This window comes from Mytilus trossulus, chromosome 4 (genome assembly GCF_036588685.1).
Source record: "Mytilus trossulus isolate FHL-02 chromosome 4, PNRI_Mtr1.1.1.hap1, whole genome shotgun sequence".
Classification (NCBI taxonomy): Eukaryota; Metazoa; Mollusca; class Bivalvia; order Mytilida; family Mytilidae; genus Mytilus; species Mytilus trossulus.
In genome coordinates, this window is record NC_086376.1 from 28,494,959 (window position 1) to 28,516,954 (window position 21,996).

At 31.7% G+C, this 21,996-nt stretch overlaps 1 protein-coding gene across 1 annotated transcript in view; it reads right to left on the minus strand.

Annotated features, from left to right (window-relative positions):
- LOC134716541 (otolin-1-A-like) overlaps nucleotides 1-12,822 on the minus strand; it is a 35,466-nt gene extending 22,644 nt beyond the window's left edge. Inside the window, exon 1 of the mRNA XM_063579550.1 lies at nucleotides 12,274-12,822. Within this exon, the coding sequence (XP_063435620.1) occupies nucleotides 12,274-12,504 (231 nt within the window). The 5' untranslated portion in view covers nucleotides 12,505-12,822. The remainder of the gene's footprint in view (nucleotides 1-12,273) is intronic.
- Nucleotides 12,823-21,996: the final 9,174 nt, after the last annotated feature.

The window sequence follows — 21,996 nt, forward strand, 5'->3', positions numbered from 1 at the left end:
ATGAGCAAACAAGTTTTCTTATTTAGTTGAAATAAATATATTTTAACCTTAAAACAAAAACATTTTACAGACAAATAAAAAGAAAGTTATAAACCACGTCGTCAGTAAACGGTCGATAAAACATTTACATTCCCTCTAATACATTTCTAGGAATATCATTGGTTAAACGCAAACACGTGGATTCCCTGTATATTTAATATGGGGTTAGTGGGCTAGTTTTATTTAACATATAGTTATAGTATTCCCTTTGCAAAAACAACATGATCCTAAACGTTTCGCCCAAACAACAGACGAAGAAATTGATGATGAACGACGGAAAATATCTAAATGCATAAAACATATTAAAGCTAACAGAGATTATTATTGGCATTTGTTTTTGAATAGACCAATGTGAGTAGGTTCTTACTATTGAAGACTTGACCAATTTAATAGGCCAGTAGTCTAAATGACATTTGTTAATCGTAGTAAGACAAATCCGTTACAGAATGTGCTAGTGACCTTATACGGTACATATCTACTGACCCAATATACTAAGGTCACGTGCACACTGTGTAACTAATAGTATTGACCTATTCAAAAGGTTGTAATTGTGTTATATCAGAAGTCTATAACTTGTAAATCTAATGACATATATCTCAAGTACCTTCGAGTTAACCTTATTAATATTAAAACAGTATTCACATAAAGCTATCATGTATTTGACATCTTCATAGTCGTTAAACAGGATTGTCTTGGTTCAGTAATTTAAACTTATTCTCTCTCGTTATTTAACTCTTAATGTAAGAAAGGCATTTGAATAGCGATAATTTACATGATTGAGTATTTTACCAATTCTGTTAAATTTTATTGAAACTTGAACAGAATGTAATGATTTTTATTGTTTGTTTTCCTCTGCAATGTTGCATTAGAGCCATAGCGTGACAGTAAATTTCCTTTCCCATAAAGTTTAAAGAAACCATAAAAAACCTACACAAATGTCCCAGGCATTACCGATATAAACGAAGATTAAGGCATACAGATAAGTGAATCAATACCATCAAACATGCTAAATGTGTCTTTACCTATTGCAATATAAAGTAATCTAGAAACATTAATGAAACTTTAAGAATTTTTCTTAAAAACACTTTATAATTACATAATATGCATCATTAGAACACCATTGACCTTCAGTGAGACCGTTTCAGCAGTATATTTTATGCTGTACAATAACTGAAATATAACACTTTTGCGTAATTTCACTAAAAAAAAAATCATCTGTGTCCTTTGTTTGATATGCACATAGACCAAGATGAGCGACACCGGCTCTTTAGAGCCTCTAAGGCGAATTTGTTACAGAAAAACTGGTTTTAGTTTTAGGTTTTAGTTTAAAACTGGTTTTGATTGGTTTTGGTTTGGGTTTCTAAACTGGTTTTGGTTGAGATATATTTTAACAAATGTAAAGTTTATCTAAAAAACATTATGTCATAACTACTTGGGCATAGTCGAGTTCAAACTGCGTTGGTCTCTTCTGTACATCTCCAGAATTTCTTTTGGTGAAGAATAAAAAAAATGAATTTGGACCTCTTCTGAAGATATTCTACAGAAGATCAATAAAATATAAATTTTGTTATGTTCGATGACATGAAACTGAGACAAGTGCCTGTGAAAATGACTGATCAAAAACTATCTTAGTTAATCCATATTTTTTCAAGTAACCGAAGTGATTATTTTTGTATAAAGCAAAGATATCAGAAAGTTCTCAAAATCATTTTTCCCTGATGGTACTAGAAGAAAATATTCTAGCCTAACTATTATTTCTTATACAAAAAATAGATGGTCAAAACCTTTGCACTACGACTTTTGAAAGTCTTTTATTGTATATGAATGTATATGTAAGGATATGACGTACAGCAGACGCTTCAGTCAGGGGGAACAATATTTATTTCAGTACCACTTGCAGCTAGCTTTGAACAAACTTCTAATAATTGCAAATATTTTTAGTTGCATGCGTTGAGTCTATTGTCTTAATGTTAGTTGGTCGGTTTCGTTTCTTTTTGTAACTACTGTTTCACTTTTAGGGAAGATTGAGTGCTTTGTACATGTTTAAACCTGCCAATTCTGTATATATGTGCCTGTCCAAAGTCAGGAGCCTGTGAGTCAGTGGTTGTCGTTTGTTACTGTGTTCGTTCACTTTATTTTGTACATTAATTGGGCTTTTAGTTTTCTCCTTTGAATGATTTTACATTTGTGATTTCTGATTATGTTATAGCCGACTATGTGGTATGAGCTTTGCTTATTGTTGAGGGCTGTATGGTGACCTATGCTGTGTCATTTGGTCTCTTTACAAACTTGTCTCCTTGTTCACTTTATTTTGTAAATTAATTGGGCTTTTAGTTTTCTCCTTTGAATGATTTTACATTTGTGATTTCTGATTATGTTATAGCCGACTATGTGGTATGAGCTTTGCTTATTGTTGAGGGCTGTATGGTGACCTATGCTGTGTCATTTGGTCTCTTTACAAACTTGTCTCCTTGGCAATCATACCACATCTTCGTTATAAAATCAACCCCTGCCATATCCTTTATGAACCTGTTTAGTGGTTGTCGTTGGTTCATGTCTCAACTCATATTTGATATTTTGTAAATTGTTTTGTTTTGTATTGTTAGGCCGTTAGATTTTTCATTTGAATGTTTCTTTTTCATGGCCTTTTATAGACGACTTTTAAAAACAGTATCTGGTTTTGTCATTGTTGAAGGCCTTAAGGTTGCCTATAATTGCTTACATCCACTTCATAGTTGGTTAGTTGCCTCATTAGCAATAATATCACATCTCTTGATTCTTACATTATATACCTGAATTTTAATCTCGTGTTTTCCTGAACATGCATGAAATATTTGTCACTGGGCGTTAAAAATTAACATCAATTTAAACTTGTGTTAAATAATCCTTGACACTGCAGAGAGAAATGCGTATTTTTGCTTAGAATTTAGACATAAAAAATTAAAAAAAACTCTTATTTATTATTGGTAAGATACTAACAGACACACCCATGCAGTCAATTTATAACAATCTCTGTTAAAAAGAGATGTGCACACTGTATACCAATATCAATGAATTATCAATGGTGGTTCACCATACCTAATCACAATTAAGGCCGTGTTCACATTGACCTAAATTCGGTGTTGTGTTAGTGTAACTCACACGTAAACTAAACACAATTGCGTTCCCATTGATAAAACTCAATGTTTACATGTAGTTTAAATCATGTTTTATCTACACACAGTCGATAGTCAATGTAGGCCTTGTTTAGGTTAAGTGTACACAAAACTAGGCATTTAGGACATAAGTTTTACCGTGTATATATTTAAGGAGGAAACTAATTTTGAGTAAAATTGATGTTTTTGATAATTATTAGTAAAGTTCTTTACAGAAATTGTTGTCTAAATTTTACAGATTTAAAAAAATTAAAAAAATTACGTACTTCATAAACCCTGATCAAGACTCAAAGCAAAATCATTACCGAACCCGTAAGGCAGCAACCAACTGATTTTTGAGGGGGGAGGGGCTTTTATAGTTGAGTATAAAACAGAAAGGCGTGGGGGTGGTGAGGTATGGATTTTATTTTGGAAACAAAAAATGTATCCAGTTTTTGGCCCTGAAATTTTTTTTGTTTGTTTCACCCTCAGCCATGTCAGCTGCCACTAATATATAATGATAAAATTGATTTCGACTTGTCACCAAAATTTGTCCTGAAAAATTCAATAGCCCACACCCCCTTCCCCCCCCCCTGGCTCCCTCCCCAAAAAATGAAGTAAATAGTTGCTGCCTAATTCATTTGAAAAGGTCTTCCCGAATCGACTTGACGAACACAGAAATATTCGCCACTGGTCTTTATTCAAACAACGATTCACGCATAAATGCATGACTAACAAAAGTGTGAGGTAAATGATATGTTTGTCTAGTATCTCAGATCCGTTAAAAAACACTTAAAAATAAATAAAAAAAAGTTACCCTATTCCTTTACCCAATACTCCTTGGAGAAGAAATACCATTTGAAACAAACAGAAAAGATAAAAATGTAGTGATCCCTAATACATGTATATCTCAATTCTTTTTTTCGGCTGTAAGCGTGCTGCTGAAGCTAACATTTTCTAATACGTAATTGAGACATCTCTAGTATATTCAAACTACTGCATATTATAAAAATGGCTTTCCTAAAGTAGCAACCACTTAACTTAAAAAAAGGGGGAGGGTTATTATTGTTTTTATCTGAGTCAGATTTTTTTCGTGCGTACGTTTTTATTCCCTTTTTTTTCGATGCTGGTGATCAAATACTTTTTTTCAATATTTAACACTATAATGTATGGGGAAACTGTAGATTCAGAATATTTTTTTTATCATCTGTATGACCATTTTTTTTTTTTTTTTATCAAATTGGGGATTGGAATATTTCCATTTCGACCCCACCCCCCTTTTGAAGTCAAATGGTTGTTTCCTTACCGCTAGAAAAATTGTCCAAAAATGTTGAATACGTAATGAACATTTAAATGACATATAGTTTACAAGTGGGAACAAATCTTATGTACAGGTAGCTATAAAACAAGGTGTATAGATGTGAACAAATGTAATGTGAAACCAGTGTACACTACACTAAACTAATTGTGAACATGTTTACTCTACACGGCGTTTGGTGTGAACACGGCCTAACTTGAACATGGTACCTGTCAAATGTTTCAGTGTTCATACCAATTCGAGAATGGAGCCAATTTTTTTTTTATTTCACAATGAGTTGTGCTTATCTTATGCAACAACATATTATATACCAAAAATCACTGACTTCGAAATGACGACTTAATCACAAATTTTAACAATTCTAACAATTTCATAAGCTTTTGTTCTCAAAAGGTTAATTCAATTCATTTCAGTTATGAGTTCTAGTAATGCTTTATACCCATTTTTTATCTGATTTTTATCTCATGCATAAAGTTAATCGTCATCTCAGTATTCAAGTTCCAATTTACAACAAATACAAAAATTAACAATTTAAAACTTTTTGTAATTGCCAATTATTACAAGAAGGTAACTGCCAGACTGAAAAATAGCAATAACAGTTACAAATAAATGACCAAACAAATACATGTAGTGTTCAGAATTAACATTAATTATCTATAAAAAAACTATGTGAAGTTAAAAAAACACCAAACACCAAATTGTGATACTAGTACATTGTATTAAAAATCTACTAAAAAGATCGATTTGACCATAGAATCTGCAAAATAAATTTCACGACCACTACACTGCATCAACATTGCCGCCATTGTAAACCCTAAACCGAAACCACAAACCACCCTTGGACATGGTTTGAATAGTTTCTGGAACCAGTTTGAGTTTGAGAGTAACAAACGGCAAACCAGTTTAGGTTCGAAACTAGTTTCAAACTGGTTCTCATTAACAAATGGAAAGTTTAACAAACTAAAACTGGTTTTGCACTAACAAATACGCCTCTAGTTTTAGTTCTTGAATGTTCAGGACGAGTTAGCAACACTGTGCATGGTAATTATTATACATGATTCAATATTTTACTACCACTGGGTCGGTGGACTATATAAGTCTCTGTGGTGTCATCTGCCTAGAAAGACCAAAGATTTTTTTTTTATATAACTAATTGGTACTGTTTTGACCGGTTTGGTGATCGAACTATTATTTTATATTAACGTATCTAAATTAAAAAAGCAGTGGTAACAATTGTGTTTAGATATAGAAAGGGTTTAAAAACTAACTTGTCATAAATCTGAATTCCATGTTTCTAATTGACAAATGAAACCAGGAAGAGTTTATTGACGCCAAACCTCAAATGACTGTACGTCAAATTTATGTTTACTGACGTTTAATCTTCATATAAAATTATTCTGTACAAATATGAAATACGCTTTTTTACAATTTTTATAAAAGGCGACACGAGGAATTAGATGAATCCTAGGATGGAGATTAAATATGAGCATTTTATTTTGAAAGATTTAAACATGGTATTTATTTGTGTGTCGTGACTGGTTGAAATTATCCAAAAACATGAACGATACGCCGTATAAGATTTTTGGGGTGAGAGGTTTCAAGCATCTCTGCATATTAAATTTTCAAAATTTCAACAAACGTAAGGCACCTTTAATAATCGAACATTGCCTTGTGTTCAAATGTGCATTTGTTTATTAAAGGAAGACTATTTTGTTTGACAAAGGAATGGTCACATAAGAGTACTTGTGATGGTAATATAAATACAATATAAAAATAAGACGATGTAGTATGATTGCCAATGAGAAAATTGTCCACAGGAGACCAAATGACATAGAATTCTACTACTATGTGGTACAGATGTATTTTCGTCACAATCATAACCAAGTATTTTATTGCAATCTAGCGGATGATAATCTGCAAGGCTTTCGACCTGACTGTTCTTCGGTGTAAATATCGATATTGCTGAAAGCTTATTTTATTCTCATGAGTTCAATTATTTGATAGCTGGTTGGCGATTAATCACACAAATGCGACAAACTTTAAGTAGTAGCAAGTGGAAAATAAAACTTTACAACTTTTACTGACGTTGCATAGCACCACACGAGAAATTGTTTAAATATTTTAGCAAAATCGATATTTACCAATCATATCATTTTATTTATTTTTCTATTATTTCAACATAAATGGTATGTTTTAATTGGCAGTATTTCATCAAATGTATCATACAAGTTTTCCGTTTATTCCCTCTAAAATTGCAATTTTATTCAAAGCATGCATTTAATGGTGCAAATATTCAACCGACAATATTAATGAATCGTCAACTGAATGCCCCTCAACGTTATAAATTTAGATATTGAAGATAATAAAACAAATAAAAGGAACAATTTTGTATTTAAAAATTCAGTGATATGTAGGATATTTTATGTATAATCGATAACAAAAAGAGATCCAAATTAATTTTCTATTTGCCATAATGCATAGTAAATAATTTATGATTTCCTGATATTGGCACTAGATGTTCTAACACAATTTCCGTTTCTTTACAATATTAGTCTTCAGTTTCAGAAGAAATGTCATTTCAGGATGACGATTGACTAAGGCACAAGAGAGTGATATCTTCTAACACCGACATATTAATAATATATAAAGATAATTACAAATAGCCTACGAGAACCCTCGTACAAAGAGCAATATATAAACCATTGCCAGCATAAATATTAAATCTAAGAAATACCATGAAAAGCTCTATTGAATTGTCTTTTACTCATTTCATCTGCCAATTAGCGTCAAGTAAAAAAAATAGACTTCAATTGTATAGAGCAACAATAAATATGAAAAAAAACCACAGCTGACCAATACCAACTACAGGCACCTACGAAAACATAGACGTACGAACAACAACGACGTATGGCCCAGATAAGCTGACTTGGTACATATACATTACGGTGTCAAACCAATTTTACTTGCACGGAAACCTCCATGTTATGTTAACCTAGCTTAATACTCTCGATTACAATTTGACTTTAAATTGCCTGTTATCATAATGTATGAAGAGAGGTTCATTTTACAGTGTTTTTTTTTAAATTTCAGCTATAAGTTACGACAGTCAAAACGTATTAGGTAACGTTAACTGAGAAAGGAAACTTCATTTAGATGTTGGAAATATAATGTGAATTATGTCGCTAGATATAGGAAAAAGATGTGGTATGATCGCCAATAAGACAACTATCCACTTGAAACCAAATAGCAATTATACTATGTCTTTGTACGACCCTTCACAATGAGCAACACAAATCGTATGGTTAGCTGAATAACGATTGAAATAACAAAGTCTTAGATAAATAAAATGTAAATAGTTATCAAAGGTACAAGGATTATAATTTAGTACGCCAGACGTGCGTTTCGTCTACATAAGACTCATCAATGACGCTCATTTCAAAATGGTTATAAAGCCAAACAAGTACAAAGTTGAAGAGCATTGAAGATCCAAAATTCTAAAAAGTTGTGCAAAATACGGCTAAGGTAATTTATGCCTGGTATAAGAAAATCCTTAGTTTTTCGAAAAGTTCAAAGTTTTGTAACAGGAAATTTATTAAAATGACCACATTATTGATATTCATGTCAACACCGAAGTGTTGACTACTGGGCTGGTGATACCCTTGGGGACGAAACGTCTACCAGCAGTGGCATCGACCCAGTGGTGTAAATAGATATCAAAGATACCAGGATTATAATTAGTACGTGCGTTTCGTCTACATAAGACTCATCAGTGACGCTCATATCAAAACATTTATTAAGCCAAACAAGAACAAAGTTAATGAGCATTGCGGATCCAAAATTCCAAAACGTTTTTCCAAATACGGCTAAGGTAATCTATGCCTGGGATTAAAAAAAATCCTTAGTTTTTCGAAACCAACGGCTTGAAGTTGTCTCCCTTATGAAGACATAAATTTTATTTTTACAATGGAGAGCTAGCAGAAAGAGCAGATTTACATGTGCATAATGGGAGTAATCAAAGTATCCTTGAAGTGCGATAATTATGTTCAAGGAATTACAGTACATAATTTGATTATCGAATGTGTATAAAATCCTCAATGCTCTTCGACTTTGTACTTGTTTGGCTTTAGAACTATTTTGATAAAAGCGTCACTGATGAGTCTTATGTAGACGAAACGCGCGTCTGGCGTTCTAAATTATAATCCTGGTACTTTTGATAACTATATACAGTATTTGTACAAATTGACTCTAACATAATTTGGTCACATAGTCCTTTAATGTAGGTGGCAATATTTCTCTAATAAAATATTTTAAGTTTCAGTAATACATGTTCCTTACATCAGCTTTACTATGTATTAAATACGTATCTACACCCCCGGTTGTATTTACTAGAATTGATTTTTTTTCTGAACAACGTCAATAATTAAAATAAAGGATAACATGCTAAATATGACTAAATCATATTAAAAAACACCGCAAATTAAAAAAAATACACTATATGGAATAATTGTGATATACACTTTAAGACGAATAATGTTGAATTAATTGAACTAAGATGATTTCGTCTGTCACAGACTATAACACAAATATTTCTAATTTATCGTTGCCACAATTTCAACTTTTTCTTCGTTCTTGACACGTCATCGAATTGGGCTAGTCATTACAGACTTGAATGGAAAAAAAAAATTATTTTTTTGTTTTCTAGTAAAGTCGACGTTTCACTATTTTTTGCATTGTTCATGTATCTGTGGTTTTTTGTGTAATGGTTTAGACCAGTTATGTTTCGTAAAGGCATGCTGATCTACTCTGATGTATAATTTTAGTTACTTTTTTGATAATCTATAAATACAAACCGCAGAATACTCCGAAAAAATAATATTTGGAAACCCTAAACAATAAACAAGACCACACAGAAGGTTGTATAGAAATGCTAGTTTGGACAATGATGATATCTACCATTTAAAGATTCATGCAATTTGAGGGGTGCTGCATGATAAATTCGATACTATCAAACAAAGACTTTTGCATCGGTTTTTGGATTTCTAAAATTTTCCCAGAAAACTAATTGCATAATCAATCAAGTCGTTGATTCATTCTATTTTTTGTCTTAAATATGAATTTAGTATTTACAAATGGAAATTAATCACTCAAATGAAATATAAAACCGAGGAAGTAATTGATGTGAATGATATTTCTACTATTTACTGAATAAAAACTTAATATCAATTCAAACAACTCTTTCTGATAAACTAATTATACTTGTAAGAATTAACTTCAAGTATTCAAAATGTGATTTTCGAGCTAGAGTCAAAAAGACAGCAGCCAATCAATACAAATGTTTCCACTTGTACTTAAATATGTCATATTGTTACTGTGGATAAAAACAGATTTTGGCACTCAACTAGTTACCGCTATGAACTTTTCAGCTTAATAAATTTGGTATACAAATAGGCAACCAAACATTGGTAATAATTATGAATATATCTTAATGGGTTAATGTGTTGAGCTGTGACTATGTAGCAGTGAAAAGTGGAAACGAAATCTTCTTGAAGCAACAGATGCAGGACTATATGATAAACGAACACTGCTTATGTGAAGAGATAATCGTTACATGTCGTTTGTTGTCAGAGTGCAAACTGATTGTGTCCAGTGAAAGAATTCTAAAGTCTGATTATGTTCGTCGAAAAAGTGTCACAAAGACTGATTGTGTCCGTTGAAAGACTTCTAAAGTATGAATGGGTTCGTCGAAAGAATTCTTCATTTATGTTAAGAACAACTATGGTTGCTCATATTAATAATGTGTTGTTTTGACAGTTAATATAAAACTATTCTTCTAAGAAGAAAAAGAGGGAGTCGTCGAAGTTACACTGTAAATATGATATGTTATATTCTTATTTTAATTCCAGGGTGGTCAAGAATAACAGAAAAAGTACAGTCTTGTAGTTAAAACATATATACCCATATCATTTTGTTAATGACTATCCCATTTTCACTTTTTCCCGATAGAACATTTGCAACAGAAAAACTGTTTAGTTTATGATAGATTAATCAATAGAAAAACAACAAACACGAAATTAAATTCTTATTCCTATGATTTACTTTGCTTTAACACCAACAATGGAATTTCCATCATATTACAAAAATTAAAATGGAAATGGAAAAAAAATATCTGACAGATTCACTTAATTTGATGGTATTGAAGAGTTTATACGCTGACTAAAACTGTATCAAAGACGACAGAACTTAAATTAAAGACTGCATTACAAATTAAGCTTCATGTTAACACGCAATGTCATAACTCAACAACGGTCCTAAGCAAGGCAGTAAAACTAAATGAGGTTGTTTGTGTAATTAAGTTCCAAGTCGTGCACAGATTCTGCTTTTATTATGTAAAGGAGTGTTGAGCACTATATATCTTAAAGTATACTTGGTAACAAGAGTGCAATGTTTAAATGTCAATGTTCTGCATGGTTTTTTTTTAAACTGCGCAATACAATATAAAATTAGTCGAAGAGTACATATTGGCTTTAAAATATATATTTCACTGAATTCCTTTTCACAGTCTTTCGTTTTGTTGGATTTAAATACGCTTAGTACTATGTATTGTTGTACTGTCATGTAAAGCCAGGGATACAAAGCAGTCGTCTACTACACGACCAATGATTACCTACATTGAAGTGTCATAGACTTGTAACCTTTAAAGGCGCGATTGTAATTAATTAAATTTCCCGTATATTTAGTTATTATTTATTCATTTTCATTTGCTGATTAGATTTAAGTTTCATATTAAAAAAAAACACCCAGAAATTAAAACAGAACATCATTGTCTGTTTCATGAGGTGGTTGAGTGAGAATATGACAGTTGTTGTCCATTCGTTAGAGGTGGCTGAGTGAGAATATGACAGTTGTTGTCCATTCTTTAGAGGTGGTTGAGCATTTGGTTTTGCCTTTTGATTAGGGATTTTCCACTTCAAATTATCCTCGGAGTCTAGTACTTTTGTGATTTTATTATTTATAAATGTGAAATAACATTTTCAAATAGCTTGTAATAGTTTTATATATTATTTTGGGACACACCTGACTGTTGTTTGCATTAAATAACCTGACAATATTCCAGTCCACCAAACATATACTAGTATCAGAAGATACATGCAGTATTGAGATGATTACTGATTACGAAAAGGAATGAAATAGAAATATATAAAAATAGGCGCTGAATGTTGAATGTCGTACTTTGACCTATAACGGTTAACATTAATTTACAAATTGTGACTTGGATGGAGAGTTGTCTCATTAGCACTCATACCATATCTTCTTATATCTAGATACAACCACTAAGAGAGATGCTTACTTTGCATATATGTTAAAGACTTGATCAATAATGAAACATATTCATTCAAATTTTATCATACCCAACGACTTCACCTTAAACATTAAAACATGGCTTAGTACAAGGAACTTTCGAAAATCGAAAGATGTATTCATCAATGAATAGAGAAAAGTACTTAGATATGAAATATTTATCGTACGAAGATAAAAGTGTTTAATTTTATTGATGCGCTACATTCCTGAATAATTGAAAAAAGGTGATAGTACCATTCATTGTCAAATATTCTTTCATTCCTAGTGCGTATCTCATAATTTACATGAAAGATCCATATATGAAGAGTACCATATCTAAAATTGACAATTAAGAAAAACACAATTGTTAATATGATGACAAATCAAACACTAATGTTTTTTTTAATTTATGTTTTAAAAAAGAAAAGAAAAAAAAGCACTTACCAATTTTGAAAAAGAACTGTGCGTACCACGTTTTTCTCGTTGTAAAAGTTCAGCAGTGATATTATATTTTCCATCAGAAACTGTTTTTATTCCACTATGTTCGCTAATTTCTGTCTGTCTACTAAACAACAAATATAAACAGAAAGTACATAGACTTATATTTATTACTAAAAATGTATAAATTATTTTTAAATGTAATTTAAGATTATGCTCCGATTTTGATACTTCCATTTTCCGAAGCACTATATGGTTACATATACAAGCTGTGTTACATAAATTACTTCCCACAAATAAACCGAGTTATCAGTATAGATCCAGAACTTTTAATATTTTATAAAAGCTTCGACTATATTCAGCTACGATCCAGACAAATAACTGCCGCTTTAATAAGAAAATATAAAAAAAGTAATTCCTAAAACACGTGGTGATAACATTATTAGGTCTATCGATCACAAGCATACACCGGAGCTAAAGATTTTCTGGAATAGAGGTAAATAGCGTGAGAAACGGAATCTTTCCCATATTTGTTCTTCAGGAGAGATATTGACTTCTACGGGGACTTTTGTGTGTAATAAATGGAATATAATTGAAAATCTTGTTCAGCCAAGCACACTCTAGACCAATGAGATCGTTCATACGTAGTAATTAGGCGTAACGTTTCCAATGTATTCTGTCAGCAAGTTGTCGGATATGTCAATTTATAGTAAAAAAGTAGTATTTTTTCGATCTTAGTTTCGATTCTATTCCAGTGAGAATGTAATCTTTGTAACAGTGATTACTTTCTGTAAGGGAAATGGAGAAACGTTTTTCCTTAGACTTTATTCGGCGTTATTAAATGATTAATTTAGCAATCAATGATATAGGTTATAATTTTCATTTATCAATTAATCCAAACAATCTATGTTATGGTGTATTTAACAGGAATCAGATTCTTAATTCATTCTGTAGACAAATTATCCTAATTTTTGACTAATATTAATTCGAAATGAATGGATATTTTTTTATGACAAGGTTGTGTCTAATATCTTTAGGAAATTAGATCGAATAAATTAGCACAGATATATTCAAATTAAAGAACACTAAGAATATTTGTTGATACAAAAGTAAAGCTCGCTGTACGGCCATTTTCTTCAGTTTATGTTTATATGTTGAGCTTGCAAGTACTGGCGTATGATTTTGGACTTTTTATCCGTTCATACCACATTCAAGTTGTTTGTATTTTTCTTCTCCTTTATTCTTTTTGGAACATTTTATATTATTAATATAGCGGAGACAATGCCTACTTAACTCTCGAGCAGAATTTTCAGTAGCCTTACACTATTATCACTTTTAAATCATATCCATAGAAATGTATGGGAGGTAAGATAAAATTATTTATGGGAAGAGTTAAAGAGCGTATGAAGAAAAATCACCAATCGTCAATACTTATTTGGTAAAGCAAAAGATGGAAACCTGCCGAATGTGTGTGGACTACCGTCAAATAAACCAGATGACAAAAACGAAAGTTATCCATTGCCTTGCATTAAGAAATTACTGAAAAACGATATTATGACATTTTGAGTTACCTGCTTCCTGGCTACGTAACAGCGTCTGATGGAGGATTGTTTAGCGTGATACCAGCATAAGATTTGTTGCATCTTTATTGGTTATATTATAAGTTATATAGTTCGAAGCTCGATTATCAATATGGAATTAACTGACCTCATATATATCGTATTTGGTCACTAGCACACTATGTAACACATTTATCTTTGCGACTATCTTTAATAGTGATATCTAGTGTAGATAAGTGATAAAAAACGATCCAGTGTGTTCCTTCAAAGGACTTAAATATTAAATTTTTATATGGTCTAAATACTCATATGAGCCGCGGGCTATTATGAGTTTATCTAATAAGTAATAGAGTATACTCTCAAATGGTCCGACCATAATATGAGCATACCAATATGGTCAAGACCATACGCGTATTGTCCAAATGTTATTATTTTCCTGAACTTGTACAGGGCATTCCAAAAGGTACCACTACTTTTCATTGTTATCGCGTTTCGCAACAACTCTACAACTAAACGTAAAGTGACAGCCAAAACAGAGACAATTGTGTTGCAGCCTGATAGTTGAAATGACGTTATGCAGTGTTTGACTTTTGTGTTGTTTATGTTGCCTAAAATGGCTGCTATGTAAATGCATTTGATTCTATGCTCTCATTTCTCTTCACAATAATGGTTCAAGTATATCTGATGTAGGATGTTCCTAAACTATGACATCTGAACTCAAATCGGGTTCGCTGTGTTCCCAAGAAAACACATGAGATTTAATTTGTATATTCAGCTTGTCGAAAAGAAATTATTTTCGGCGACGCTTGGTGTGGTATCTTGATAAACCGAAAAATTCCTACGACGAAACTTTTATACCAAAAAGCATTTTTTTTATTAAAGAGGATTGTGCAGAACGCAGCAAATTCGGATTTTCACAAACGATATAACGACAAAGTATTGTGATTAGGCGATAGAAAGTTACAATACAAAATTATTCCATATAGATGTTACCTGGCCTGTTATACTTTATTAGCATGCGGACGTGTAGAATTATTACATGACCTATTTAAATTAGTGGAGATATGATCGAAAGAGTCAAGTAGCGTTTATATGTCTAATGGTTTTTAGTTTGTAAAGTTAGCTTCATTTTTCCGTAATATAAATATATCTTATTTAGATACGCCTCAGATGACGATTGTTACATTCAACCAACGCGGTAATTGTTGACTCAAGACTGTCCACCTTCTGTCTGTCCACCCATTTCTAATATCCTTTTATTTGATCCAACTATACATGAAATATTCAAAACTGAACTGAACTGACAGATCCACTATGTTGAACATGATATAATTCGTAAAAGAGAAGCGGAAGATACCAAAGGGATATACAAAATCATTTCGACCTTTCCTGAGCACCTGATATCAGTTTCTTTTATGTAGACTAAGTGTGTCGTAAGACTGTAAATTGTTTTCTTGTAATTTTTTTTTGTAATTATGCTATGATTTTGTACTGCAGTCACTCTCACCCTTTGACTTATCAGTGATGATTATTGCTTTAATATCTTAATTCTATTTTTTCTGCAATGAATCACTTAAGCGTAATCATATCCGGTACATTTTAATAGTTTCGTGTTTTCGTTTCAATTGAAAGATAAACATCAGAATGTGTATGTTTATGTTTTTTAGTCTGTTATTCAATTATTTTTTAAATAACTGATGCTGATATTGTATGGTCGTTTTTCTTTGTACGTTTTGTTACTGGGTCGATCCAGACTAAATGTTGCAAAGTTAATGCATGTTTATAAAAACAAATGGCTAACTAGTATATATAAAAAGAAAACTAGCTCAACTTGTCACATTTTTCATGGTCTGACCAAAGTCGAGAATCTCATTCAGTGGTTGTCTTGCGTTATACCCTTATGATTTTGATGCACTTTGGTGTTAAATAAAGACAACAGTAGTATACCCTGTCATTCATGAAGTCTGTTAAACACCCTCTTGGTCTCTGTTTATTAACCTTGTTAGATTATAATGCCCTTTTATTCGTACATACAAACACGTTGTTAAATAATCCTATCAATATATATAGGTCAAATAATCTTCGTTACAAATCTAAACAGTAGCAGCCCAATTTCGGTTGAACTATTATTTACGATGCCATTATCATACAAGATATTCAATATAGGTTGTCAGTATAGCCTATATATCTACAACTCTTAATTGTTCACAAGTCATAATACTAAATATTATTACGAAAATATTGGACATTGGGTTAGATATTGATTTGTGCTTATTAAAGATGGTGATTTAAGACAGTGCCTTTAATGATTTTTAGATTTTCAGGTAATCCGAGTATAGAAGACTTCCGTGAGTTGTTCTATAGCAGGTCTTCAATTATCATGCTTCAATTCATTTATACAGTACTGTTTTTCCTGTGTTATGGATATACATCTTCAATAAAACGGGCATGAATTTTTTCATCAATAAACAAAGATTCAAAAATGTCATGATCATCTCAACTTTCTGAATAGTGAATCAGTAAATTATACAGAATTGTTTTTAGAATTTTCACTTCAGATATTTATTAAAGGGTTTTAATTTTGTTTGTAAAATATAACAAGTTTAACTGAGTAATATGAAATAAATCACGAAACCCATTATATTAGATATTTTTTTTAATGCCTTGCAAAATTTGAGTCTTTTTTTAAGAGTATAAACAAAAAATTAATGCTAAAAAAATTATTTCACACCACTTATATTTACATTTCACTTCGTTATACTTAATTTAGGTGGGAATGGCGGAAATGGTAAATGTTGACGACAAATTAAAATAAAGGCTGAATATTATTTAACAAATAGCTTTTGTAACATGTTTTTTAATTACAACAAATTGCTTAAAATTTTAGAAATTCTCAAAGCGTTGATGGAGCAACAATATTTCTATAAAATTGAATTAGTAAGATAAAATAGCAAAGTCGGTGATTAAGGGAAACCTCTAAAATTTCTTAATAAGGAAATACAGATCTTTGGGATTTACAATTTAACTGAAATGTTTTCATCAAATTATACCCTATAGTTAATGAAAACCTCCATCGGTAAATGAAAAAAATACTTTCTATTTCTGGGATTAGAAATATTTTAATACGATTTTATATTGTATATATAGTTATCTGTACGATCAATGTGCAACTGTATTATGTAACGGTCTAACTTATATAAAATATGAGTAATGTAAACTATGTTTTCCCACGGTAGGCTATATGGTTGGCACAAAATTGTAACCCTACACATTTGAACTACAATATGCAGTTGACAAAGAAAACCTGTTTACAAAATGACAAATAGAAACTAAAATTAAATTAAGGAGATGTGAAATAATAACAAGTGAGATGACTTTCAATTAAATTCCAAAATGACGTTGATTTGATCACCTTTAGTTCAGAATCTAAGGTTTCAGTTCCCTCAGGCAATGTTGAATTTAGATGTTTTACACATTCTAAGCTTTCGTATGTTTAGGCTTGAGCGTTCATGATAAAAGTGAATCCGTAAATCGCTTCGGACGCACCTAATCAATGAAGTGTTGATTTCAGTTTATAATGGTTACTGTATGGTCTTCAACGATCAAGACCCATACCGTATAGCCAGCTATAAAAGATCCAGACGCGATAAAATGTTCAAAAATTCAAATGACAAAAAAATCTCCGTCTTATAAGAGCCCAATTTCCCTAACCTGGGGTAACGTAGTGGTGTAACCGCACAACATTAAGATTTTGGCTTGTTCATCTGAATGGCACAAAGCACAAAAAAAGCTTAAAAAGGAAAAAACCAAATCACCAAACTTCACTCAGCTACTGATAGCTTATTTAAAGTCAATTAAAACTAATAAATGAATCATGTTCCCCAGACTAAAATATCAATCGGTACAAATCCAATAGATTCAGTATCAAGACAGTCCGAGAAAGGCATGACCATTAGCATCGCTTATATATATGTAAATGACAGGAAAAGACAATACACTCATACATTGTACTCCTTTACTTGATTAGAAATGTAAAATTCGGGCAATATCGCCACTATTTATACTATTGGGCATATCGTTGTGGTCAGTTTTGTTTTTGCTTGATTGCCCATAGAGAACTACAGATCTTCGACAGGAACACTGACAATCCTCGTCCTCAGTTAAGATGGTAGGGGAACACACACCTACCACAACATCAGTGTTAATGGGTTAGTGAAACAGTTTAAGACATATCGATAAACTTCATCGTCGAAACGTACATATGGTTGCCAAAGAGAACATTTATGTGCTTAATCTGTGGCAGAAAAAGTTAAAGTTGATATACTTGTCTAGACTTTCAGCTCACCGCGGTATCTAATTTTTTCGCTGATGCAGCATAAAGCAAAGATCAATCAAGCATGAAAAGCCAATACTATCGCACACTACAACAACAGACTCAATCTACCACAGACACCACCCCCCTTGAAAAAAGGCAAACAAAGACCAACACCATGTACGGGTCATAGTTCAATCCATTTGACGTTGCAAAGCCGCGATTAGCAATTTTACGAAGAGCTCAGCAGAGTAATATAGGCCAAAGGAAGATATTTAATTCATTTTTATAAACGACGGGATTTCTTTGGAATGGTTCGTAATGAAAAAAGGTAATGACTTTAATACAAATATCAAGTATTTATAGACAGCAAAAGACTATCGACATTTTCATTTAGTTTAATCATCAGCGATGAGAAAAAACATTTCCGTATAATTTAGAGAATTTAACGTCATTGTATATAATGAAATATATGTAACTCGTCAAATAGAAAGTTATTCCATATATAAACTTGTCGATTTCAAAACGGCGCTCAGACAATTCAATTGTATATTTTACACCATGTTATTCATCGTTCAAATTAAGAGAAACATTTGTTGTAAGGTTCTCAAGATAAGTTGTGAATAAACACATTACTTCCACAAATTACTTCGGACAGCGATGAGACTAAAATCCATTTGATTATTAACACGTACAGATAGTATCAATCCAATAGACAGGAAAATGAAAGAAGTCCTATTCCCAGTTTCAGTAGATTACATCAAATCTGAAATTCCCTTAATATTACATTCAGTCGAGTTTGAAATTACTGTGGTCTATGTTTAATTGTAAAATCTATTTTTTTTAAAGTTTAATCTTCGGTCATTAACAGTACATGATTCAGTTGAAAGGTTGTAGTTGGGTCAATCATCACAAATATGAAAATGCAAGATACTTTACCGGAACGAAGTTATTCAACGCCAATACTTGAAAGAAATTGTAATTAAAATTAGAATTTCATTGTTGATGATAATACAACACATTTGAATGAAGGTATTCAGTATGTGAAGTTTCTTGAAATGGTATGGAAATGTTTTCACGGATTACAGCAAGCCATCGACATAAAAATGGAACAAGACAAGTTGATTTTATAAAACGGGTTACAGCAACCTACAGCTGGTCTTACAATAAGTTAAGTTCCTCTGAATTATTTAAGTCAAGAAAAAGTAAAAGATCGGCCAGAAATACCGATAACCTTTAATGAAAGAATGTGAAAACGTATACCATAACAATAAATGAAAAGATTCTAGACCTGTTATATACCCGGTATATGAACATGTGGCTGCGTAATAAAAAGAGGGTGGATCAGAATATAGTATGTGAAAGATAAAGGTAAAAGTACAGGCAAAACAGAAACCTTATTAAAGAATAATAGAATTAATTAATATGAGATCATAGATAAATATTTTTATAAGTTGTTTTGGTTTTGGACTATCTGTCAGTAGCTGTGAGTATTCTCAGATCTGAATTTTTTTGTGGTTAGGGATGAGGGATGGGTTTATACACTGCCACGTCCTGTTTGTGTTCTAGTTAGAGGTTTTTTCTTAGTGCTAATTTGATGAGTTAAGCCTTGACACTTTTAGTGTTCACCATGAGATAAAACTGTATCATTTTCATGATCTGTGATCGGTGCTTTATGCATGGTCGACCTGTGAGTTTGAATGTACTCTTAGTATATGTATCCTTTGCCTCTGGTCTAAAGATATTGCGTATAAAATGAAATTATCTTCAAATTCTTTGATAAAGATACATTAATATCTTACGCTTTTGACAACAAACAACAAACATAACATGTTTTTAATTCCAATTTTTTTTAAAAATTACAAGTTGGGCTACAAAAATCCTAAACAAATGAAATTTACTAATTATAATAGCAATAATATTTGAATCTTACAATGTTTTTAAAAATCAAGATCGCCAATGTGTTGAAAAACAACAACAAATATGTGCGGTTTTTCGCAAACATTGTAAATACAATAGTCAATTCAAAATACTGCAGCACATACTGTCAGCTACCAATATGTACTTAAAATATACACTCAGCCGAGACAGAACCTTTATAAAATATGATTGTCCTTTTTTGCGTATTTCTCATTGAAATAAAAAAAAACCAAAAAAACTATTGCATAAAGACCTGTTCGTGCTGAGAATGTGACATCCTACATCGGACGTGACATTGTATTTATGCATCCTGTACAGCCAAACGGATAGTCATCAAGATGGAATTTATTACGGGACGTCCAAACTTTCTAGTGACGTAGTCAAATCTCATTCAACAACTCTTAAAATATGTTGCTACTGCTGTTTTAACTACTTAAGAGTATATCAAGTTGTCATTTTTTGGTTGAAAGTTAATCGTGATTTGAATCAGAGAAGACCTATAGTCAGTAATTGTAACTAGTGTATAATCAAAATTGTCGTTCAAGCTGACAACAAAAACGCAAGAATTATAAAGCATGAATGCAAGTACACGTTTTTACCTGAAAATTATATAATTTGTGTTGTATTGATATCAAAATATTGGTAATAAATTCTGACACTAATTACTTGTGTGTTTAAAAGATAACATGCACAGATTATTTTACTTGAATTAATTGCACAGAATCAGCAGTCTCCACAATTTAACCCTGCTTAAGCTGTGATTTATTGCTTTTAGATACAATTAACAATATAATTTAGTTGGGTTTTATTACAATGGTTTCAGATTTGCTCAACTAGGACAAATAAAATAAACGGGAATCAATCTTTAGTTACTTCTTGCATTGATTTAATCAATTACCACGTTGCACCTACATTTATAAATTGATTCGCTATTCTCTTTGACATGACTGTTCTGTACGTCTGTCGTAAGCATGATTGTCGGTATAAGTAGGACTGTAGCATTAACACGTAAAAGTGTCATGGGATAATTTGAAATAAAGAGTATGTTGGAAATGGGCTAAAGTTAAAAGCAGTCTGGATTCTATGAAGATTTCATGAATATCCAAAATTTAAAAATGAACTGTTATTGTGGTTCATATTAGATCAATTAAAAATCAGCTCTCTTGTTTGTATGTACATTGAACGACTAATATATGTGACGTATAAAATTTTCTGACGTCTTACACGCAAATCAATGAATGTGTTTGTAGTTTTTTTGTGTTCTGTAAAATTTTTCCTTTTAAAATTGGTACTCGATGATGACTGCTGTACCCATATTTTGACTATTTTATTTATTGTGTCTGTTTAGTTAACGCATCATTGTAAATATAACGGAATTTGATGTGACTGTCATCAAAATGAGAGGGTTAGCGCTATAAAACCAGATTTAATCCACCATCTTCTACATTCGAAAATGCCTGTACCGAGTTAGGAAAATGACAGTTCTTGTCCATTCGTTTTTATTGTGTTTTGTTATTTGAATTTGCCATGTGATTAAGGACTTTCCGAAATGATTTTCCTCTGAGTTCGGTATTTTTGTGATTTTACTTTTTTTTTGGTTATTTCCAGAATTTGATTAGCAAATAATATCATGAGGTGACAGTAAGTTTCATCATTTTCCTGGTAAATATTTGGATCTAAACTGAGTCTTGGCAAAACTCGGATTCATTAAAAAATCAGGAATAAATCTGATATATATTAAAGAAAAAGTAAAATAACAAAACTTTCGTATTCCGAGGAAAATCCAAATCGGAAAGTCCCTATAAGCCAAATGGCAAAATCAAAAGCTTGAACAAATCAAACAAATTGATAACAACTGTGATATTCCTGACACATTTTTTTCATATAGAAATAGGCTATTTGCAATGCCCGAAATTGCCCCTATAATTCGAAATCCCT